General features: G+C 38.4%; 1 protein-coding gene across 4 annotated transcripts in view; it reads right to left on the minus strand.

Moving 5' to 3' along the window:
• The window catches only part of TPR8 (Tetratricopeptide repeat (TPR)-like superfamily protein), an 83,837-nt gene that overhangs the window by 52,947 nt on the left and 5,214 nt on the right, over window positions 1-25,676 (minus strand). For all 4 annotated transcript variants that reach the window (XM_089797768.1, XM_089797766.1, XM_089797767.1 and 1 more), the window contains exons 2-3: window positions 19,603-19,859; window positions 340-373 (exon numbers count right to left, since the gene is read on the minus strand). In XM_089797768.1, the coding sequence (XP_089653894.1) occupies window positions 340-373; window positions 19,603-19,859 (291 nt within the window). The remainder of the gene's footprint in view (window positions 1-339; window positions 374-19,602; window positions 19,860-25,676) is intronic.

A 25,676-nucleotide genomic window follows, 5' to 3' on the forward strand; every position in this document is an offset into this window, starting at 1 on the left:
AACACAACTAGCACTGAATCTGATATTCAAAAATTGTGAAAGAAACATTTTATCCTTGTATTTAGATTCATACTTCACAACCAATCATACAAAATTAACCCAAATTACAGACAAAACTGAACCAGTTGTTCAAATGATTTATCAACAATGCTCAAAAGATGTTATCTAAACTTTTAAATCAATTAAGGACAATATGGTGTTCATCAGTAGTGTGCATTAACAGAGTAAAAAGCTTTATTTTCCTCTTACAACATTAACAAATTTTACAATAGAAAAATGTACTTGCATGTTCCTGCAGTTGAAATCGAAAAGAATTAGAAGCTAGGTTCTGTGAATTACCTTGAATTCTGGGTTCCATAGGCACAGATTCATCCTGAAGGAAAATTATTATTATGAGTAAATCATTAACAAATTTCAAAATGGCAACTTTGCCACGATTGAAATGAAAGAAACATGTATTGCAAAGATACCACCAGAAACTTATATATATATTAAAAACAATCTAGATATTAACTATGTTTTCTTCAGCTTTGACTCAGTTTAATCACAGTCAGCAAATAATCCAAAGGAAAACCAAGTAACTCATATTGCCTATTAAACTTTTAAAGTTATGAGATTTTAATCAGACAGTATTTCACACAGCAGCCTTTTTGCAATGTCCGTGTTCAGATCACCTTCTATTTTGACTGCAAAGAGCTATGCTATCATTGTCTGTTGATTGATATGGGTTCAGATTTGGTTTGATTCCTATTATTAAAACTGCTACCTCCCTATGTCCCCCTAGCATGGTCAATTTGTTGTGTATGTATCTCGAATCAACTGGATGTGCATATCTCTTGAACGTTAATTAAACATAATTAACTTGTTATTAGATTATATTATATTTTATTATTATTTCGTATTTTAATTTTATTATTATTTAATATTTTAATTTTATTATTATTATTTACTATTAAATCCTCTTGCAGAAAACGGACATTACACTCTTCATTCCAGTTTCCTTCAAATCTCTCAGGCTTCCAAGCCAATGTCTTCACAAAGCCATTTGAAATTTAAATGATAAATCCCAGAGATAGAAAAACACATGCACAGACAATACCAGGACTAAGGACCATTTTTAAAACCTATATTATGGTTTTTGTGGTGAACAATAGCTCCATATCCCTATTTGATGGGATCTAGACCAAAGTAAACCTACATGTCTTGAAGTCCACCAACCAAATTCAAGTAGCCTTTGAATGTGCAATCATTTGAGGAATTCACGGTGTTAATGATTGATGACATTCCTCCGAATGGCATTCATAAAGACACAATGATTGATGGCCATCCTCTATAGAAGACTTGTCATCAAAGTAACGAGAATCGGAATCGTATCGGAATAGGCACGGCTGAATCGAATCGTGAATCGGGGGTGAATCGCCGGTGAATCGGCGATGAATCGGCAAATTTGAAAAAACCCTTTAAATGTAGAGATTTTAACAATTTAAGACTTATTTCATGCACCCTTTATTGAATATAACTTAAACACACTATAACATCATCAAATAGAAGTTGAAACTTAACATATATAAACATGGAAGTTTGTGTTTACCACATGGGGTAAAGAGTTTTTATAAGACAGCTTCACATCCAACACCTACTCCAAGTGCTTCAAAGCATATCACCCCTCTCGAAAGGCTTGCTCTATTGTTCTCTCCACCACAGACACTCCATGCCTGCAACAGCTTCAGGTCTCATCAACTGGTGAGACTTCCCACGACTGATAACCGCAGCAACTGGGGGTCTAGGGGGCAACGCCCCCAGCGGGGTCGAGGGGCAGCGCCCTCGCGGGGCCCTGGGGCAGCGCCCTAGGCACGCTCCCTGTCGCGATACAGGGCGAGGTCGAGGGGCAGCACCCCCACCGCCAAAACCAAATTTGCACTCTGAAACCCACACAAAACTATATGGAACACAGTGTTTTTGTGATTTTCTTCTGATCCCACACTCTTTCTAGGAACCGTTGATGTTTTACTACCTGATTATGTCTTTCCCTTCCCTTGGGCATCATCCGTTATGCATTCTAAACATTTTTTATTTGTCGTCTTTTTTTCTTTTTTTCTTTTTTTTTTTTATAACCTATGGTTCTTCTTTTCTCTTCTCCTCTCTTCTAGTCATGCTTAACAATTAGAAGGCCGTTTAGGGTTATAACAAAGAGGAAAGGTAAAAAAGAAAGCAAAAAACATAAGTGATTTTTTTATTATTTCCAACTAAACATGCTTGCTGTTGCCAGCCGATTTTTGGCGATTTCTAATGGCGATTCAGGCGATTTTTTGAGTGAATCGCCGATACATGCGATTCAGGCGATTCACCCGATGAAATCGCCGATCACGATTTCCGACTCCAAAAAAATCGGGGTGCATGAATCTGATCGCTGAATCGGCGATTCACGCGATTCTCGTTACTCTGCTTGTCATGCAGTGAGCACTTTATTAAATAAAATAAAATAAATGATAAAAAAAATTGTTGATGTCCAATAGTAACCAACAACAAGTCAATGGATATCCAATAGATTGTTGAGTCATAACAGAGAAGTATTGGAGAAAAGAAACTCTAGATACCAAAAAGAAACAAAGCACTACTCGATAAAGAAGCATAAATAAAATGTTCAGTAAGCCTAACATAGTTAAACCCTGTGGCACAGGAGCATCCTGTTGCTCCAAGGAGCTCCAAGAGGTCAAGTATGAAAAGTTTGTGTTTTAAGGCACTATGAATGTAAATAAGGTCTATGAGGACTACATATTATGTAATAAGGCCATTGAGAGCCATTTGGTATGTTAGTAGGGTCATGAAGTTCATAGGTCCTGAAAAGTTGTCATGTGGCACAAAGTTGTCAAATTGGGTCCAATAGTCAAAATTGTAAGACCAAGTGTGTAATTGGGCATTTTAGGCTAGGTTTGGTGTTAAAACACATAACGTAACCTTTTAGAGTAATTAGGTTGACAAAATGTGAAAAAGTTGTAAAAGTTGCACAAAAATTGTCAAGCAACTTTTTGCATTAATCGGTTTTGGGTAGTTGGGAGGAGTTTGGCCGGTTGAGAAAATGTTGAGTGGTTACTAATATGTTGAAAACATTCCAAAAAACATGTAATGGTCAACATTGAAAAGTTTTGCAATGCCAATAACGATCAAAGGTATTCCTGCAAATTCGTCATGGTTTCCTTGCATAACTGTCTGATTAGAGTCATTTCTCGTAGTGAAATCTTATTGAAATTCTCTGAGTAATACCTTAGATTGATGAAGCATATTTAACTCCATTTTGGCATTAAATTATCCATTTTTATTCTGTGTAGAGGAAAATATCCTTGTTCTAGTAAAACTGGCCAAAACCCTCATTAGGGGACTAGTACAATTAAAATGTAAAAATCCTTTGCACAGAACCATGCATGTTTTTGCATGTGGACCCCATCAGAGGAATTACTGACTCCTTGACTCAGACCAGTAATGACAGGGTTAAGGAGTTTGTTTGTACTTTGCACAATCAGAAATGTTTAAGAAGGGGTCAGTGAATATGGTAAGGTGTGTGGGATGGCTTTGAGTGTGCCCAACGGGTGAGGAAGGAGGGATACTCAATTAGAGGCCTTATAATGGTGACTACCTCAGTAATTGTTTCTGACTGTTTGAATGACGGTAAACTGTAACTTTACCTTGAGAATGGTTCAGTGGTGTTTGGGTTGGGTATGAGTGTTGGCTTGGGATTCGAGACAAGTGTCTGTGAAAGACCGGGAATGGGAAAACCCTTAGGAAGAGGTAGTTCCGACACAAGTAACAAGGAGAATGTGGATTAAGCATTCAATGGGAAATAGCACAGTCACTAGTTGTCTGATTGAGTAAGGTGTTTCAAGGAGTTGAATGGGATTTGGAATGCTATCTGATGTTGTAAGAGCATTACAAATGCTCATCAAGTCAAAGGTCTGATAAGTGACTTGGGGATCAAGCAGGGACGGCTAGAAACCTACAAGGTCAATGTGTTACCAAGAAGGGTATGTGTGGACAGTTTGAGCAATGATTGTTCAAGGGTATTGTGTTGAGTCAAAGGGCAAGTTTTGAATGTGTTGGGGCCTCCAGAGGGTTAAGGGAAATCTGTGGTAAAAAAGGTCTTGATGAATTTGAAGAAGGGGAAAGTCTAACAAACAAGACAGGAAGGTACTCCTGATAGGTGGGATTTGTGTTTTATGTGGATGCTCTGCATCATAGTGGTATCAGAGCAAGGGAGTAGGTCTATTATGAAAGGCAAAAGTTGCAGACTAAGGGGGATCCAAGATGCCTCCTAAAGACACAGGTACTGCTAGGGAGATATAGGAACTGAAGGAGAAAAATTCAAGGTTGCAAGAGTCTTATAATACTCTTGGCAAGGCTTGACACCCTGGAATCTAATCGAAGGAGGGCTGCAGAAATTGGAGATGTGGGCAGTGAGGAACCAGATGGGATGATTGTACTTAATATGTATTTGGTGCTCCAATCATTTGCAGGGAACCAAGAATGCTTTTGCATGTGGATCCCATCAGAGGAATGATTGACTCCTTGTCTCAGACCAGAAATGACAGGGTTAAGGACGTTGTTTGTACTTTGCACAATCAGAAATATTTAAGAAGGGATTAGTGAATATGGTAAGGTGTGTGGGATGGCTTTGAGTGTATCCAAGGGGTTAGGAAGGAGGGATACTCAATTAGAGACCTTTTAATGGTGACTGTTTCAGTAATTGTTCTGCCTGCTCTAATGACAGTAAACTCTAACTTTGCCTTGAGAATGCTTCACTGGCGTTTGGGTATGAGTGTTGGCTTGGGATTTGAGACAAGTGTCTATGAAAGACTGGGTGTGGGAAAAACCTTGGGAAGGGGTAGTTCCGATACAAGTAACAGGGACAATGTGGATTAAGCATTCAATGGGAAAAAGGACAGTCACTAGTTGTTTGATTGAGTAAAGTGTTTCAAGGAGTTCAACAGGTTTCAGAATGCTATCTGATGTTGTAACGGCATTACAAATGCTCATCAAGTCAAGGGTCTGATCAGTGACTTGGGGATCAAGTAGGGACAGCTAGGAACCTACAAGGTCAATGTGTTACCAAGAAGGGTATGTGTGGACAGTTTGAGCAATGATTGTTCAAGGGTATTGTGTTGAGTCAACGGGCAAGTTTTGAATGTGTTGGAGCCTCGAGAGGGTTTAGGGAAATCTGTGTAAAAAAAGTGTTGATGAATTTGAAGAAGGGAAGAGTCTAACAAATAAGTTGGGAAGGTACTCCTGATAGGTGGGATCGGTGTTTTATGTGGATGCTCTGCATCATAGAGGTGTCGGAGCTATTAACTCTTGAAATTTCCACCCTAGCAAATTCACTGAAATGAACTAGAAATTTCCGGTAACATTGAACCACTCATACGCATTGGGATTTTCCTATGTAATTGAGTGGATCTTTGAGTTATAGGCCAGCTCCTTGTGATAATCACCTAAGCTCTTATAACTAAAATGAACTGAACTTGATAGGAAAAGGGAAGAAGATGCAGAAATAAAACCTTAAAATTGAACCTAGCTAACAGGTGATACACCAAGAAACTTATTGATACTGAAGATATGACTGTTAACAAACAGTGGAACTTCTCTTGTTGACAAACACTTCAATCCTATACTCATTTGCATCAATATTTCATAATAAGGTCCTGACAATGAGAGTTAAGGAAAATGAAGACATTCACATAACAATCCTAATAATGGAAGACACAAATTATAACTTGGAAACAAAGTACAAACTGTAACTAGGTGATACCTAAGAAAAAATAATAAGGAATCCTAAAAATTCACTTTGCACTTTATCAATCAGATATTTTCACACATAGAAACAGAAGAAAAGAAAGCTAGATTTCAAGAAGCAAACTGTCACAAAATGATCGGTCCATATATTAAGTATCCCAAAACTGAATTACAACGTATGCAGAAAATACATTAAGGACACAAGACTGTCACAAAATTCTCCTCTATATAATCAAAACTCTCTAAACAATAATAGTTCAAAAGACTAAAGACAAACCAGAAAATACATTAAGGACACAAGACTGTCACAAAATTCTCCTCTACATAATCAAAACTCTCTAAACAATAATAGTTCAAAAGACTAAATACAAACCCCTTGGGGACGAATCCATGAAACAAGGCTCCAAAAAAGGAGTCAATATACATCAAAAATGATGACAACTGACTAATAAACTGCACTAAGTCATAAAGGAACCTATGACTTACTCCTAACTGCACATGAAATGCTCCAACTGATCATAAAGACCTCTAAATAGACTAGGCAAAGTCAAATTCGACCTTGAACTACCTCCTAAAAATACTCTTAATGATTTTAATTGATAATGCTACGTCTTCAAATATATCCATTATCCCTAAGACTAAGTATTACAACACATGTTATATTTGACTCATTGATCAAGAGCAAATTTAAATTTTCCTCTCACTTACACTAGGATCAACAAAATATTAAATGACCCATGATACTCACATAATACATCATTTCACAAGGTGAATGTTTTTTAAGAATAAAGTATTAAAACCACACTTTAAAACATTAATCAAATCCCCTCTCCCACTTGCGGCATGCTTGGATATTTAGAAAGAGTAAGACAGATGTCAAATGGTCTTTGGACTTCAAAAATTATGGAGAAGAATTAAGGAACCCGATTTTCTTTCGTTTCAACCTTAAATGCATCTTTTCATCATTTTCATATGAAGTCTGAAAAGAAAAGATAGAGCGGAATGACTAGGGGTTTTTTTTAAAAACTATGTTGAAGCCGCCATTTACAGTTGTTCTTGACATTGCCGCTTACATCTGGTCTGACATCTAGTTTTACTTTGACATCTGATGCATGATGAGAGTTTAAATACTCCTTTCTGGGCACATTGATTTGAGCCACCATTTTCTGCTGTTGAATGCTTTTCTCCTGACTCTTGCATTCGGCTTCTTTGAAGTCTGGAGACTTTTCTCTCTACAAAGGCAAATTTGGGTCTTTCTTTGCTTGTGCCGTGACCACTCTCCGTCTTCTTCTTTGGCACTTGATTCACCATTTTTGAGCATTTCTTAAGACCACGACTGGGTTTCTTTCTAATGCCATGACTAGGAAGATATTTCCTTGTTCTGCTCATGAAGATTCAACACCGATCTTGAGTTTTGCGGCTGCCATGAGTTCTCCAATACATTTTATGCAAGTTATATTTGCTCATGCATTTGGGTTTTTATACCTGCAACCATTGACTGGGTGTTGTTTTTCTCTTTCTGGAATCTCCATTACGGTTATTCATGCCATAGTTGTAATCATGGGTCTACTTTCTTTGCCATTTCTTCTGATGAAAAGTGTACCTCTGCTGCTATGAATAAGTTGCTTTCTGGAAAAAGTTGTAGTTCTGATACACGTGATTTACCATTTCTTTTGATTTCTTCTGTTGGATATCAAAATTTTCTTGAAGATTCAGTCACTTCTGTCATATTTTTCATGACTGGAGCTAGGATTCTAATATCTGCATTTGAAAATAGCTCTTCTTTTTAGCCGCATCTCTAATTTTTTTATGAGCAAATCATGGTTTCATTTATTCTGATCATAGAGGATTTTAGTAGATCTTTGTTGCAGTCGTTCAGCTGAAGATGACTCTAATACCTTACTTTGCTTCATTCGTATTTTATTCCTTGGAGCTCGGTCTGTACGTTAGGCTGTTAGATTACTTAGAATGATGGCTGAATTGCTTTCCTGTATTTTATTCCTAAAAGTGCTTTCCTGTGATTTCCTGTGAATTTTCTGCTTCTATATGGACGTTCTGATGTATTTTATCTTTTGTCTCCATTCTGATGAAAATGCAACTATTGTAGATAGCCATTCTGCTGGGTTTTTAACCATTTATCAGATCTGTTGTCATTTTGTGAAGAAAACTGGAAAACTTGTGACATTTCACCATAATTCCTGACTGGGTCTTCCTGTAGCTTGCTGGTTTTCTCATTTCTGAAAGTATTTTTGGTCCTCCTTTGCTGCTATTCATGATTAAAATACCTGCTATGAATCTTTTCCAAATTTTTGAATGACATTATAGTTTTGTTCAGGCCAGCAACATGGTCATTTTTCATTGGACTCTGTAAGTTTTGATATACAATGTGATCATAGACGTTTAAATGAAGCTTTGTATAAAAAATATGATCTCTAGTAAGCTCTTTCAATGTGATTGCTCATTTATTTCATACTGATGTGTTCACTGTCAATCAAATACCATGTCACCATGCACACACATGTCATTATCCTTCCATAGCTGTTTGATTTCTTCAAATTTATACAATTCCAACCTTTCTGATGCCTTCGGTATCCTTACTTGTATGATCTATAAATATTGATAGCAGCCAGTCACTTGCGTAAATCTTGATTCTTTTAGTATACCAATATTCCATTTGAGCTTTAGACATTTCAATGAGATTGCTAGGACTATTGTGAAGAAACATTTGCTCCCATTCCAATTCAGCATTAAATGTTAAGATGATACTCAAACTCTCCTGCAATCAAGATATATATGTAACCATATTCACTTCAAAATAAAAAGTTACAAGATAGCAAATGCATGTTAGTCCCTTTAATATTTCTGCTCTTGCTATGATCAGCTCCATGGGTCTTGTTTCTCATCAGTACGCCAGGCTCAATAACCCTTGGGGGAGCCTATTGCAATATCTGCGTACCCGTTAGAAACAGGACATTGCACAGTAAACAAACATGTTAGTAGTAAAGCATTTTCAGTGTGATTGATTTCCTTTCTTTGCTGAAATATATTTTATTTTGTGAAGATGAATGGTGTCATAGGAAAATGAACGAGGTGAAATGAGACACTTTGCATTGCTTAAATCCATTGGATCTAACAACTTTCCTATGAATGCAGGGTTCGGATGCATGGATGGAACGCGGTTCGAGGGAGCGGATGCGTGGAAGAGGATGGACACATGTCAGCCAGTCATTACAGGCAATGACTGGTGCCCATGACTTTCTACTCTCTCCTTTTCCCTTTCATGTCATTTACTTTTGCAGAATAGAAATATATATCAGGAATTTAGGGAGTACTCTCATGGTCACTTGTGTAAGAGAATTTTCCTTTCAGCATTCTTTGATTATTACAGTTCTTTTGTAAATATCAATTGTATATTCAGAATGAATAATACAAGGACATTTATTATTCTTTCAATTTAAATGAAAAGTGTTTTCTGCAATTTTGAATATAAGCTGAAAACGATAAACATGAACACTTTACTTCATTTGTCCTTTTTCGAAACTGAATTTTAACATGAGTTAAAATTAAGCAACAGGAGCAAGGGAGCAGGTATATTGCAAAGGGCAGAATTGAAGATTAAGGGTGATCCAAGATGCCTCCTAAAGGCGCAGGTAATGCTTGGGAGATACAAGAACTGAAGGAGATAAATGCAAGGTTGCAAGAGTCTTATAATACACACTTGGCAAGGCTTGAAGCCTTGGAGTCTAATCAAAAGAGGGCTGCAGAAGTTGGAGATGTGGGCAGCGATGAACCAGATGAGGAAGAGAGAGTTCCAAGAGGCAGAGGAAATATTACCAGTAGATCCTAAAGAGCAAAGGACAATCAGACTTATCAAGGCAATCAAAGAAGACAAACATAAGGTAAGAGGAGATATGCCTATTATGATGGCAATTTGAAAGAGGAAGAGCTATTGGATTGGATAGCAGCAATGGATGCATATTTTGAGGGTGAAGAGATACCTAATGATCAAAGGGTCAGGTTGTCTAAGACAAAGTTAAAGGGGTATGCACTTCTATGGTGGGACCATGAAGAAGCAGATAGGACAAAGAGAGAGAAGACCAAGATTACTTCTTGGGACTGGATGGTAGCCAAATTGAAAGTAATTTTCTTCCCATGGACTATCACGTTCAGATGTATAAAAGATTGCATTGAAACAAAAGGAATTAGATGTCAAAGCATATACTAATGAATTCTACAAACTAGTTATAAGGTCAGGTAGAGATAAGTTGCCAAATTTGCTAGGTATCTAGGGTGCTTGAGATTCAACATACAAGATATGGCCATTAGGATAGAGAAGAAGTTGAAAAGAAGACAAGAAAGACCATAGGGGGTAGGGGTACTAGTATCTCCAAACAAACTAATGAACGACAACAGCAACAAGGGCAAGGATCTGATTTCAAGGGTAGAGGACAAAGAGGAGGAGAGAGGAGGAATTACACGGCTCAAAGAGGAGAATAGTCAAGGAGATGTTATGCCACACCTTGCAGCAGATCCTGAGTATGGGGAAGAACTGATGATAAGGAGACAAGTTTTGCAGCCACCTAAGGATGATAGTCAAAGAAGGAATTTGTTTAGGACATTGTGCAAGTGTGGGGAAAAGATATGCAAGGTTGTCATTGATACAGGGTCTCAAGACAGCATAGTGTCCAATGAGATGAAGGATAAGTTAATTCTGGTTAGGATGCCTCATCGAAGACCCTATAAGGCATGTTGGGTCACAAACAACCAGTCATGGTGAAGGAGCAGGTTTATGGGGATTTTCAGATTGGGCAATATTGGGACAGAGTTTTGTGTGATGTTAGTCCCATGGTGCGTTGCCATTTACTCTTGGGAAGGCCATGGCAATTTGATAGGGATATCCTCTATGATGGGAAGAGGAAATCATATCTTATTTATTAAGGTGGGGAAAGGTTTAAACTAACTTGTTTGAAGGGTGATGATACAGCACAGCATGGAACAAGGATAGTCATGTTTGGGAAACAAGAACCACTCATGAAGGAGGAAGTTGTAGCCAAGGCGAGGCAAGAGAATAATGAAGACAAGGATTTGAAGATAGGGATAATAGTTGAGACAGCAATATGTCCTCTGCAAGGTAAATAAACATACACAGCTATAGGGATCAAGTATGCAGCAAGTGTGGGAGAGGGTGCAAGTGCGAGCCTAACACACAATTATAGTCTGGTTTTTCTCCATTTTATGCAGGTATGCAGGTGTTTCTAAGTGGATATGGAACTGGTAACTTATGCAGTATGAGTTTTTTACAACAGAGGAGTATGGTGCAGGAGCACCCTATTGCTCCAAGGGCCTCTAGGAGGCCAAGTATGAAAAGTGTGTGTTTTAAGGGACTATGAATGTAAATAAGGTCTCTGATGACCAAATATGATATAATAAGGCCATTGAGAGTCATTTAGTCTCCTAGTAGGATCGTTAAGTTCATAGGTACTGAAAAGTTATCATGAAGCACAAAGTTGCCAAATTGGGTCCAGTAGTCAAGATTGTAAGACCAAGGGTGGAATTGGGCAATTTAGGCCATTTTTGGTTTTAAAATACATTATGTAATCTTTAAGAGTCATTAAACTGACAAAATTGAAAAAGTTGCAAAAGTTGCACAAAAATTGTCAAGCAACTTTACAAGTTGCTTGACAACTTTTGCATTAATCGGTTTTGGGTAGTTGGGAGGAGTTTGGTCTGTTGAGACAACTTTGCATGGTTATAAATATGTTGAAAACAATCTGAAAGACATGTAATGGTCGAGATTGAAAAGTTTTGCAATAAAGATCAAAGGCTTTTGTCGTCGAAAGAAATTGCATATCAGCCGACGGGTCCCTTCGGAAAGAAAATTGTGTATTGGCTGACAGGTCCCTTCGGGAAGGAAATTGTGTATCGGCCGACGGGTCCCTTTGGTAAAAGTCTTGTTATGTAGCTGATGGGTAAACAGTTTGTACCGGGCATAATGTATCTGGCTGACAGACTCCTTCGGAAAAGTTCTTCGGAAAGTATTTATAACCCCTTTGAAAAGCATTGTAATCAGATCTTATCATCATATCTTATCATCGAAGCATGATGTACTGTTGGTATATGCGAATAATAATAAGAGTTCTGCTATTTGCTGTTTGGTGTTCGTGTCTATTTCCTGTGTGCGTTGCTTAATTAATCCATACGGTAAACATTTGGCGCCGTTGCCCGATGGACCTGGTACGCAGGCAGGCGGATATGAATTAAATGTCGAATCAGTTGAACAAAGATAAGAGTAAGCTGAAGGAAAAAGATGACATACGCGTTGCGCAGGAAAATTTAATTTTGGCTCAGCAGATAGAACGTCGAAGGAGATTTCAGAAAATTGCCGACGGAAACGAGAGCGCGGAAGAATTGTTGAAGGAAACTTGACAACGGCTTGTGTTGGTGGAAGAAGCGAGGGAGGAGTTTCTGAACCTACATACGCCACGGGAAGAGAATCCTGACGGAAGGAGATCGACTCGCACAGCTCAGAGTGTTGAGGGAGCACGAGCGTGGAGTGATCTCTTTGTTCGAGATATACTTCCGGAACGAACAGCTTCGGTTGACGAACCCTCTTCTTCACCAAACAGCGTGAAAGCCGAAAACAGCACGGGTGTAGAAAACAGCGCGAGTGTGCAGAACAGCGCAAGTGTCCAAAACAGCGCAGGTGTTCAAAACAGCGCGGGAGCTCAGAATAGCGTAGGTGCTCAAAACAGCACGGGAGTGCAAAACAGCGCAGGTACACAACAAATGGCAGGTCCAAAGGAAAAATTGCCTAAATTTGATGGTGATGAAGCAGCTGATCCCATTCAACATTGTAAAACATGTGAAACGATCTGGAGGGCAAATGGTATAACAGATACAAATGAATGGATCCGACAATTTCCTGCTACCCTACGGGGTGTTGCCATTGATTGGTTTACTGATGCCGATCCACAGAAATTAAATAGTTGGGATAACATTAAGAAGGAGTTCATCGCAGAATTTCAACTTTTGCGTGATGATAATGAAATTGTCGCAGAGATATTCAATACCAAGCAAAAGAAGAATGAAACAGTACGGGTCTTTGCTAGGAGATTGAAGGACTTAATCAGTAAAATGGAGAATAAACCGGCAGATGGGCTCCAGAAAAGATGGTTCATTGAAGGCCTTCACTCGAAGCTGTGGAAAAAGATGAAGATCGTGCCACCATCCACATACAATGAAGCGTAAAATCGGAAAAATGAACCTCGAAAGTGACCAGAAGACAAAGAAGAAGAAGAAGACCAGCTTGTCCGATTCAGATGACGATGCATCCTCAAGAGATGATAGCAGCGATGACGAAGGAAGCAACAAGAAGGTCCGTGCCCTCCAGAAGGACATGATGTAGATGATGAAGGAATTCAAAAACATGAACAAGGAAACTAAGGGCAATGACCTATGGTGCACGGAATGTAAGAAAGAAGGCCATACGAAGGGATCCTGCTCGAAAGATCAATTTTGTGAAATCTATCAGATCCTGGGACACTCGGTAAAGGAATGCCCTTTCAATTTAAAAACAAGGACACCACAGCAAGTGTTCCTGTCACAGGAGGCATCCCCATCAGGAGGGAACGGGAACACCAGTACGGAAGGTGCCACATCAGGCGGATATAGAAATAACCGGCGCGGTCCAAACAACAATAGCAATAACAACAATGGTGGCAACAACAACAATGGCGGAAGGAGTCGAATCCAGTACGATGCGAATGGTCGGCCAATTGTTCAATGCCACGCATGCAATTTGTGGGGTCACTTCGCCCGAGAGTGCACAACGACGAACACACCGAAGTTGCTATGCAGATGGTGTGGACCGGGTGATCACGAAGATGCTAGGTGTCTGAAGTTGGGAGTAAACTTGATCACTGTCAGGACGGACGAAGAAGAGGTTTTGGCCACAAACGGAAGCAAGCGAAAGTGTACCCCGACCCGGCGGAAGAAAAGAAGAGACTGGAAGAAGCACAGGTAGAGATCCAGAAAGCAACACAGGTAGAAACGGCACACCTGAAGGACACGCCGAGTACTTCCGTATGGAACTGCGCAGAACAGAACATTGTCCAGCAAATTTTGCAAGCCGAGATACCTGTCAGGATAAGTGATCTATTGCTCACTATGCCTCAGCTCCGATCGGCACTCACAAACATTGTTCCTGCTGCTCAACTACTAGGAGAACATGGAAGGAAGCAGGAAAGTGGAGCAAGTACAGTGGACAAAAAGGAGAAGGAAAGTGGCGCAAGTGCAGAAGATCCGATGCTGTTAGCCCTCTCATCCAGACGCCATCCAGCAATCGTCGAAATGGGAATTCTCCGGACTGTATTGACAGAAACAATTGTGGACGGAGGGTCTGGTGTCAATGTGTTGCTTGAAGACACTTGGAAAAAGTTGGGATAGCCGACATTATGGCCGCCTACATTCCAGCTGCTAACGGCCGATCAACATGGAATCAAGCCATTGGGAGTCCTAACAGCACAACCAGTGATGATTGGAACATAGCCATTCCTGTTGGACTTTGTCGTAATCCCACTGAAGCGGAGAGGATATGATGCCATTCTGGGCCAGGGGTGGCTGATACAAGCCAAGGCAAAGCACGATTGGAAGAAAAATACTTTATCACTCGAAAGCAAAGGCCGAAAGTATGTCATCGATCTGCACACTCAGATGGTTGGAGAAGAAGCTCTCTCATCGGATTCTGAAGGAGAAGACGATGAGAGGAGGCAGATTATGGAACCCGATCAGGAGGGAGTCCTACGATTGGAAGGAGATGACGATCTAGATTCAGTAAATGGTCTTTACCACTGGCAGATAGAGGATTACGAGCTCTTTCCAAGTTGTAATATGCTAAAGATCGACGAAGGTAAGAAGGAAGAAGGAAATGAATGTCCGAAGGAACACAGAAAAACCGAAGGAGAAAATGAATGTCCGAAGGAACACAGAGAAGCCGACGGAGGAAATGAATGTCCGAAGGAACACAGAGAAGCCGAAGGAGGAAATAAATGTCCGAAGGAACACAGAGAAGCCGAAGGAAGAAATGAATGCCCGAAGCAACATAGAGAAGCCGAAGGAAGAAATGAATGTCTGAAGCAGCACAGAGAAGCCGAAGAAGAAAACGCGGATATGACTGAAGCTGAAGGACAGAACATACAGTACGAACCCAAAAGAAGGAAAGTTTCTACTGTACGAATGCACAGGAAGAAAGTATTACGTCGAACCATAGATATAGCAGAAAAGTACCGACGGCAAGGAAAACACACGATATGGTCTGCACAGGCAACAAAGAGGAAGGGTTTAATAAAAGTTGCAGCAGTACGGAGTGGACGTGTTATTCACAGCCAGAAGGGGCAACTGATGGAGTCCATGCTACGAAGCTTCGGGAGCAAACTGGGCGGTATGGAGATGACACGGAACAGGCATAGCAGGTTTCAACTCGGACAGTGGGTGTTGAAGTACGACGATCAGAATGAGATCAACCCAGGCAAGTTCAAGGTTAAGTGGGTCGGACCGTATCAGATTTGGGAAGTAGGGGACAATGGAGCAATCAAATTATGGACTTTGGATGGACACGAAGTGCCTTAGGTGGTGAATGGGTTGAAGTTGAAAATATATCACGAGCGGAAGACTTTGGCGTCAGGAAATGGCCTTCGGGAGACCCCTCCGTCACTGCAGACCAACGGTGATGACAGTCAAAGGGAAAACTGACTGTTTTTTTTTTTGTTTTTTTTTTAAGAGGAAAAAAAGTACCGTACGGTTTTCCATTGTTAAGGTACGGATTTCATTAGTGTCATACGATTTTCCATTGGTAAGGTACGAATTTCATAGTGCCGTACGGTTTTCCATTGGTAAGGTACGGATTTCATAGTACCGTACGATTTTCCATTGGTGAGGTACGGATTTCATAGTACCGTACGGTTTTTCATTGCCAAGGTATAGATTTCATACCCGTACAGATTTCATTGCCAGGGTACGGATTTCATTGCCAAGTACGATTTTTAAAGACAACGTACGGATTTCATGTTGCAGTACGGTTTTTAAAGACAATGTACGGATTTCATGCTTGCAATACGGATTTTAAAGACAATGTACGGTTTTCATCTTCAAAGTTGGTGTACGGTTTTGCTATGGTACGGTTTTTTCTTGCACCGTACGGTTTTAACATCTGAAGAACGGTGTACAATTTTGTAGTACGGTTTGTGTAGTACGATTTTTTGCAGTACGGTTTTTGCAGTGCAGCTTTTTTCAGATAAGGTACGGGTTTCAAATTTGAAGTACGGTTTTAAGGCAATGTACGGTTTCCACTTTCAAAGTTGCTCTGTGCCTCAGAAGATTAACGTACGGTTTCTCTAGCCAAAATTTGTTAATTTTCATTGTACGGATTTTCCAAGACGGTGGGATATTGCAGTACAGTTTTTTTAAGCAGATTGGAATCCAGATTGTGTCAAGTTGGAAGCCGTACGGATTTCATCACAGAAGGGTGGCAGGAGGTTTTCTACAAAAACAACAAAAAAAAACGACAACAGAATCAAGTTGCTCAGAATGAGTATCAGCTGATGCCATAGGGAAGGGGAAGCATTAGCGATTGCCAGAAAGAGTGTAGAATCGGCAGAAAATGACAGAAATGGTGTGTTCCGTGCATTTCTCTGTGGGTTGCGAAATGCTAATTTGGTCTTGGCGGCGAGGGGCGCTACCCCTCGACCCCGCCCTGTACTGCGACACCCGGGGCGCTGCCCCTCGACCTCGCCGTGGGCGTTGCCCCCTGGACCCCCAGTCGTTGCGGATATCAATCGTGGGAGTCTGATCAGTTGAGAAGAGTTGAAGTTGCTGCAGGCATGGAGTGTCTGTCTACCAGAGGCAGTGGGAGTAGGTGTTGGCTATGAGGCTGTCTTGGTGGATGCATAGAGAGCTCGGGAGGAGCTGATCATCCAGTTGGAGGCAGTGCAGCAACACTTGGCTCAGGGTACCGAGGAGTTGGAAGCAAAGAAAGCAGCACAGGTGGCTATCAAGGTCAGCTTGAGGAGTCAGTATTGTGTTAGCAAAGGATATAGATGCAACGGGATGAATGTGAAAGTGATGTGGCAAATCAATATTGTTGTATCTGTTGTTTGAGTTTTGTTTTGTTGTCATCAGGAGACGACTTTTCTTTTTGGGGGGGATGATGTCGTCGGAAGAAATTGCGTATCAGTCGATGGGTCCCTTCGGAAAGAAAATTGTGTATCGACTGACGGGTCCCTTCGGGAAGGAAATTGTGTATCGGCCGACGGGTCCCTTCGGTAAAAGTCTTGTTATGTAGCCGACGGGTAAACAGTTTGTAGCGGGCATAATGTATCTCGCCGACGGACTCCTTCGGGAAAGTTCTTCGGAAAGTATTTATAACCCCTTCGGAAAGCATTGTAATCAAATCTTATCATCATATCTTATCATCGAAGCATGATGTACTGTTGGTATATGCGAATAATAATAAGAGTTCTATTGTTTGCTGTTCAGTGTTCGTGTCTATTTCCTGTGTGCATTGCTTAATTAATCCATACGGTAAACAGCTTTCTTGCAAATTCCTCACAGTTTTCTATCATAAATGACTGGTCACAGTCATTTGTCGTGGTTAAATCTTATTGAAATGCTCTGAGTGATACCTTGATTGATAAAGAATTAAATTAACACCATTTTGGCATTGAAATTGTCCATTTTCATTCTGTGTAAAGGAAAATATCTTTGTTTTAGTAAAAAAACCCTCATTTGGGTATTCAGTGACACTATTAAAATGTAAAAATTGTGCATTTCATATTTAATAAGCTCTCAACTTGAGAGAAATGATTGCATTGAATATATATTTGGTGCTCCAATCATTTGCAGGGAACCATGCATGTTTTTGCATGTGGATCCCATCAGAGGAATGACTGACTCCTTGTCTCAGACCAGTAATGACAGGGTTAAGGACTCTGGTTGTACTTTGCACAATCAGAGATATTTAAGAAGGGGTCAGTGAATATGGTAAGGTGTGTGGGATGGCTTTGAGTATGCCCAAGGGGTTAGGAAGGAGGAATACCAATTAGAGGCCTTTAAATGGTGACTATCTCAGTAACTCTTCTGACTGTTTGAATGACAGTAAACTGTAACTTTGCCTTTAGAATGGTTCAGTGGTGTTTCGGTTGGGTATGAGTGTTGGCTTGGGATTTGAGACAAGTGTCTATGAAGGAGTGAGTGTGGGAAAACCCTTGGGAAGGGGAGTTCTGATACAAGTAACAGGGAGAATATGGATTAAGCATTCAATAGGAAATAGGACAGTCACTAGTTGTCTGATTGAGTGAGGTGTTTCAAGGAGCTGAATGGGTTTTGGCAATGTCACAGGGTTCACCGAACTTTGTGTATGAAGTTTGAAAATCGCCAAACTTATATAAAATTTAAAAAAATCGTTCGAGTTCATCTATAAATTCGTATGGCACAAAGATTGTATGCTTTTGTGTTCAGGATTCACAAAAAATCCATTACTAGTTGCATCGAATAAGTATATGAACCCATTCGAGCAGAAATTGTGCCAGAATCGAAATATATACGATTTAGTTTTAACCAGAACACTTTTAAATAGGTTTTATGAAAGCCAATTTTCGGGCAGGCGGAAAATAATGAGGGCGAAAATGAAGTAATCCACAAAACAAATTGTCACACCCTATACAAAAAAAATCGCTGTGTCGTGACCCTAGAAGGAAAACTCCGTCGCAAATCCGTCTAAACCTAGCGACCAATATAAACTTTAACATACAGTTGATAGATTAACTTTGACTACATTTAAATAACATTATTTTTAAATTTATTATTATGTTGATTTACTTTTAATAATTTTAATTAAATAAGTGACTTCTATTTATATTCATTTACAATTAATATTACTTTTATTTTGTTTTAATAAAAATTAAAACATTTGACTATTTAATTTTATAATATAATATAATTTAATATTAGCATTTTAAAATTATTTTGACAACTTAAATTGATTTATATTTATATATTGTTAAAAAAATTATATATACATATAGCAAATTTAATGTTGAATTTTTTTCAAAATTTTTCCCTTGGCAAACTTCATCCGAATTTCATTGTTGCCGAACACAAACGTGAACTCAAACCATGTGACTTAGGGTTTTGGAATGCTACTTGATGTTGTAAGGGCATTACAAATACGCATCAAGTCAAGGCTCGGATCAGTGACTTGGGGATCAAGTAGGGACGGCTAGGAACCTACAAGGTCAATGAGTTACCAACAAGGGTATGTGTGGACAGTTTGAGCAATGATTGTTCAAGGGTATTTTGTTGAGTCAAAGGGCAAGTTTTGAATGTGTTGGGGCCTCGAGAGGGTTTAGGGAAATCTGTAAAAGAGAAGTGTTGATGAATTTGAAGAAGGGGAGAGTCTAACAAACAAGTTGGGAAGGTACTCATAGGTGGCATTGGTGTTTTATGTGGATGCTCTACATCACCCTGAATCATAAAAAGATAGTACATAATCCTCTGAGGATTGGACCCTAACATAGTTAAACCCTGAATCATAAAAGATATGTATACATAATCCTGTGAGGATTGGACTCCTCAAGAAAGCATTAAAACAGGATTAATGGGAATGCTGTAAAAAGTGTATATTCTCTAATGCCACAAATGACTGAACAGTGAGCTCAAAAGATCCTTCCAAGAGAACAAATATCAAACAAGTTACCAGCTAGTTTCTTGTAATTTTGAAGAACAGAATATATTATGTATGTAGAAATTTAATATTGGAAAACATACCCCAGATTTAGATGTTCCTTCATTGTTGGCCTGCCCTCGACTGTCATTCCCAGATTGAGTCATAAAATGATGCACTGGCTGAGGAGTTGCTGATTCCTGTCCTCCGGATGGATCGAGTCCAGCTGATCTGAAAAGGTCAATTAATAAATGTGGTTGTACTTTCTCATCAACAGAACTTGTGCCAAGCCTAAAAACATCTGACAAACACTCAGTTGCAACTTCCAGACCCTCAGTATCAGCTCCTGATGCAGGTTCAACTGTGGAAAAAAAAGCAAAGCAACAGAATTTCCACTTAGCAGATTTTGGACATCAGTCAAAATAGCAAAGATTAGAGTTATTCGATGCATCCAGAAAGCAACCAATGCCATACAAAATAAATCAAAAATGAGATAAATGTAAAGTCTACCCATGAAACCTCCATTTGCTAAATTTTATGTAAAATTGCTTCAAATAGTGTCTTTTTGTTATATTGTACAAAGGATTCCCTTAATTTGTTGTTATGACCTCCCAAAAAATCCCAACAAATCTAATCTTTATGCACCCATTCTTATATATATAAGGTCAGAAATATATATATATATAAGGTCAGAAATATATATATATATATATATATATATATATATATATCTCTTCATTTCTGACCTCATATAAGCATTTCTTAGATTCTAAATACGGAGAGATTTTAAGGATGCAAGAACCCCAAATTGTAGGGATTTGAAAAAGAAAGAGCTACTAAATCAATTACACCACTAAAGTTACAAGTGGCATGAAATATAATTGAGCCATGTAATGAGGTAGGCCCACAATGGTTATGCGTTGTTACTCTTGGTACTTTTATCAACAACAGACAGTACCTAAATTTTTTAATTACTTATAAATCACTTCCACAAGCACAACAATCTGCAACTGCAGATACCTTCATCTGCTTTGTGCTCAATATTTTAAATCCCATAGTTTCAAAACTCATGAATTGGAAAAAGTTAAAACTCAAGAAATTGAAACATCATATAAATTCATTAAAAAAAGCTATGCAAAATATAGTTGCAAAACATGTGAAAGTGTTATGGAGAGACTCATCTCCCACCCTAGAAGACACATCTTGGAGACAAAGACTCGTCTCCCACCCTAGAAGATGCATCTCCTGATTTTAAAAAAATGTAAAATATAATATTAAATTAGTAAATTACATAATGTATTTTGGCCCTCCTTTTAATGTCTTTTAATGCAAAAATTAAAACCAGTGACAATTTAAATGATTAAATTATTTAAATCATCTTAATATTTTATGTTTTTTTTAATTCTAGAATACAACCCGACCAGCAATAATTAGAAATATTTACAATTTTATTTGAATAATAACATGGAAACCAGCATGGAGTGTGATGATTTTTGGGAGAGCATGATAACTGAAGACCTTGAGATGGATGATTAAAACCTTTTGGAGTAGATGTAGTATCAGCATCATACTAGATACTAGATAAATTTCTGATTTTTGTTTACAGTACTAAGTTTTTTAATTTGTGTTTGCATGTCAGCAATTTAGCATCAAACTATAAATTTTTGAATTTAAAATTTGAATATGTAATAATAATTTCACCAATTATTAATCTGATATGATGATGATCATATGAAATATTTAGAAGTCAGATATGACTATGAGATACAGCAATGTGATTAAGTGAGTTTTGAAGTATTTGACTCCATATTAATGTGACATTACTATTAATATTTACTTTAGTCTTTTCGTTTTACAGTTTTACTATTTTGTATTTAGTATTAGACTCTTTATAACTATAAAAAAACAAAAAAAAATGCTCTCCAAGTACTCCCGTCTCCTATTTTTGAAAAATAATCATACCGGTACCAGTACCAGTACTGAAGACCTCCAAGTCTCCCCGTCTCCTGGTAACCTTGATATGAAATGAGTACCTAGAACATTGGAGAAATGTACACTACCATATCAATATGGAAATGCAGCAAGTGATAATGTGATATGGATCCCATGAGTAGAAGTTGTTGATGAGCCTAGAAATATGTCTTTTGGGGTATTTTGGATTGAATATATGATGTTTTATCAGAATTTGTTAAGACTCTATCAAACTTAAACATGTTGTGATAAACCCATTATGCTACTTAATATGTTAGCATTGTTCCTTGATGACTGACATTCATTTGTATCTCATTGTTTACATTTTTCTTGATGACTGGCATTCATTTGTACACAGTTGGAGTAGGAACAGTGCGTAGTTCAGCTGCAACCTGAGTGACTTGTCGTTTCACCAAGTGGCCTTATGTGTCTATTTTGATTCCATCTCAGTTCACCTTCTCTACTCTTTTACGTTGCCTGATTCTGATGAATCGAAAGTATGAATGCCAGGCTTGCGATTTCAGTCTTACATGGTGCAGACTGCAGTAAGAATTTTATGTGTTTTGTATGATTCTACATGGTTGGGTGTTTCAATTCACCTGTTTCTCTGAAGCGTTTCAAATCACTTGTGTTAGAAAATGACATTGTGGCATGCGCTCTCTTACCAGACATGCTTTTCTTTTATAAACCATGACACAATCTCATTATGAAATTGTTTGTTGGTGTCTGCCTAGATGCAATTGCAGCTAATGTCAGTTTGTTTTTAGCACAAGTTTTAGGGGAGATGTTGTTGTTATTAAAATACAGTAACCTCATTGTATAAGATGACTATAAGCGCATGAGTCTTTACGACCTGTACAATATACCTGTTTCACGAATCAAACCAACTGTTTTGCTGGGATGCAATCATGGGCACTGAGGCGTTACGATATGCTTCAGGTTGTGTATGTGTCATTTTTTACTGCAGAGAATGAACAGAGAGTTAACGTGGCAGTTGCATGCTTCTATTTGATGTCTTCATTACTTGATGTTTTCAAATACGTGAATGTGATAATGAAAATGAACACCTGAATAGTTTCTCTTGAAACAAGTAGCTGAGCCGTTTTTTCAAAATATAAAAAATTTGAATAAGTCATCGCCGATTTTTGCCTGGCTAGTTACCCACTTCAGAGGTGTGAAGCGTTGATTTAAATGAGTGGATGGAGTGGATGACGGATGTTTTCTTTTAGTGCAGAGCTTAATTATTTTCTCTGAAAAAAAACGTTTCTCCTTGCAGACGAACATTACACATATACAGAACTAACTGTACTTTGTCAGAGGGGCAGGATACATGCATAGAAGGAGCTCTGCATTTATAAAAAACTGGGTTGGAAATTTATTTTGGGGGTAAGGTGTTGTGCACTATAGTTAACTTTTTAAAAAGCGGGTATTGACTAAGCATATGGGGAATTTTGTTTTGAGTTATGCAAGAAACAGATGAGAAACTGAGATTGATAGGCAAGCAGCTCTCAGTTCTTGCAAAGTAAAGTGACATTTAAGCACTCTCTGAAATTTTTGATACGGGGAAGCAGTGTGACTAGGGGCTGTGTCTGTTTAGCTGGTCAGGTGTGCCCAACAGAGAAATGCTAGTCATTCAGAAAATGAGTAGACTGTGAGTTCATTTTATGAGAATGTATCTTTGAAGTCTGGAAGAAGAAAACAACCAGAGCATAAGGAAATAAGACATTGCCTCTGTGCAGGTTGTTTTGCAGATTCTGGAGCATTGTATTTATTCAAAGTGATATACCAACTCCTGGTAAAACGGGAGCTTGAGCTGCTTGTAATCTTTTAGTCCTTACTTTCTGATAACTTTGGGTTGGAGCCCTCAGGAGGTAGTTGCCTCTATTTGTTCAGGTTGGAGCCTGTATTGGACTTGGGGTGAGCCAAAGAGTTGCAGCTCTTTATTATTGGGTAGCAGCCCATTTCTTGGAGTTTAGTGATACTGTGGTTTTTACCCAAAAGGGTTTCCATGAGATAAATTTTGTGCTCTTATCTTCATGTTTCTTTTTGTGTTTGGCTTAAAGTTTAAAATACTGATTCACCCCTTCCCCGTCTCAGTATTTTTGTGGTTTTAAATTGGTGTCAGAGTGAAGTTCTCTCCTTTTAAAGCTTAAAAGCCTGATAGTAGATCCTTCCTGTGTGATCATGAGTGCCTTAGAGGGTCTTGCCACAACTTGCGCTCCTCTTTTTGATGGCACTAACTATACCTTTTGGATTGTTCGTATGAAACCTACATTATGTCCTTAGGATTTGATGTGTACATGAATGTGGTAAATGGATACGCTGTCCCAGCTCAACCCCCTAACAATGCATATGCAAAAAGGGACTTTGAAAATAACACCAAAGCAATGAATACACAGTTGTGTGGTCTCTTAAAATCTGAATTTGTCGAGGTTATACCTTGTGATTTAGCCAAAGATGTGTGGCATAAGCTATTCTTATCATGGCAATGATAAAGTTAGGAAGGCGAAAGTTCAAACCCATAGAACCATTTTTGAAGGCATTCCCATGAAGGAGGATGAGAGTGTGACAACTTACTTCTTAAGAGTTGATGAGGTTGTGAATGCTTTAAAATGTCTTGGTTAATCTATTGATGAGGAGACCATTGTTCAAAAGATTTTATGTACGCTTCCCATGAAGTTTAATGTCAGGGTTTCTGCTGTTGAAGAAATGTCTGATTTGGACACTCTTACGGTGGACAAATTGCATGGTATCCTAATAGCTTATGAGATGAAACTAATGTTTTAGGGACTTCCAAAAGTGAGATGGCATTCAAGGCTACTAACGTAAGTAAAGACAAGGAGAAAAGGAAAAGTGAAAGCTCAGATGAAGGTTCAAATGAGAAAATTGCAGAACTAGTAAGGAAGCTGAAAAAGGGTCTTAGCAAGAGCCGAGGCAAGATTGCTTTGAAATGTTTCACTTGTGGGAAACTAGGCCACTTTTCATCAAAGTGGCTATGATAAAGAAGATGACAGCCAAGATGAAAGGAACACAAAAGCTAGGAGGACAAGAAGATTTTCCAAACAACTTTGGGAAGCTGATGTCCATGAGGGTCTTATATTCTAAAGATGCCTCAAATTTGGTTGTAGATGACTTAAATTTGGAAGAGCATGAAAAATGCGGGGCTCCCAAGTTTTATGGCTCAAAATTCACTACTTCAAGTTTTAGAATGATGATTTATGTTAAGGTTCTTGGACTTGATGTATTGGAATGTGTTTCAGTTTATTATGTTCCTCTCATTAATCTCTCCAAGGTCACCGGGAGATGAGGAGACTTTGAGGTCTCCGGTACTGGTACTGGTACCGGTACGACAATTTTTCAAATAAGAGACGAGGGTACTTGGAGACGGCAATTTTACTTTTTTTAATTTTTTTAATAGTTTAAAGAGTCTAATACTAAAAGTAAATACAAAATTTGAAAATAGTAATACTGTAAGACTAAAGTAAATAATAATAGTAATGTCATATTAAAAATTAAAATAGACTCAGAGTCAAAGATTTCAAAACTCACATGATCACAATATTGTATCTCATAGACATATTTGTTTTTCGAATATTGCATATGATCACCATCATACCAGATTGATAATCGCTGAGATTATCATTACATATTCAATTTTTAAATTCAAAAAAGTATAGTTTGAAGCTGAATTGCCGATATGCAAACAAAAATGAACACTTTGTACAATAAACAAAAAACAGAAATATATCTAGTGTTAGTATGTCGATGGTACTATCATTTACTCCACAAGGTTGTGATCATCCATCTCAAGGTCTTCAGCTATCATGCTCTCCAGAAAATCATCACCCTCCAAAAATATTTTAAATGATTTAATCATTTAAATTGTTGAATAAAAATAATTTTTAAAAAGTTTTTCTAATGTTTTTAAAGTTATTAATTTATTAAATAAAATATTTGAAATGATTTAATCATTTAAATTGTCGATGGTCTTAATTTTTGTATTAAAAACATTAAAATGAGGGCTAAAATATATAAAATTATTTAATAATATATTTTACATTTATATTTTACCAGGAGACTTCGGGGAGACTTCACTTTTTGGATTAGGAGACGGGGAGACTTCAGGAGACTTCGTCGTGAAGTCTCCAACCTTTTTGAGGTCTCCGGAGACCGAGACGTGACTTTTAAGGGGGAGATGGGTCTCCCG

This window comes from Cupressus sempervirens, chromosome 8 (assembly GCF_028749045.1).
Source record: "Cupressus sempervirens isolate cs-2001-9-10 chromosome 8, ASM2874904v1, whole genome shotgun sequence".
Lineage (NCBI taxonomy): Eukaryota > Viridiplantae > Streptophyta > Pinopsida > Cupressales > Cupressaceae > Cupressus > Cupressus sempervirens.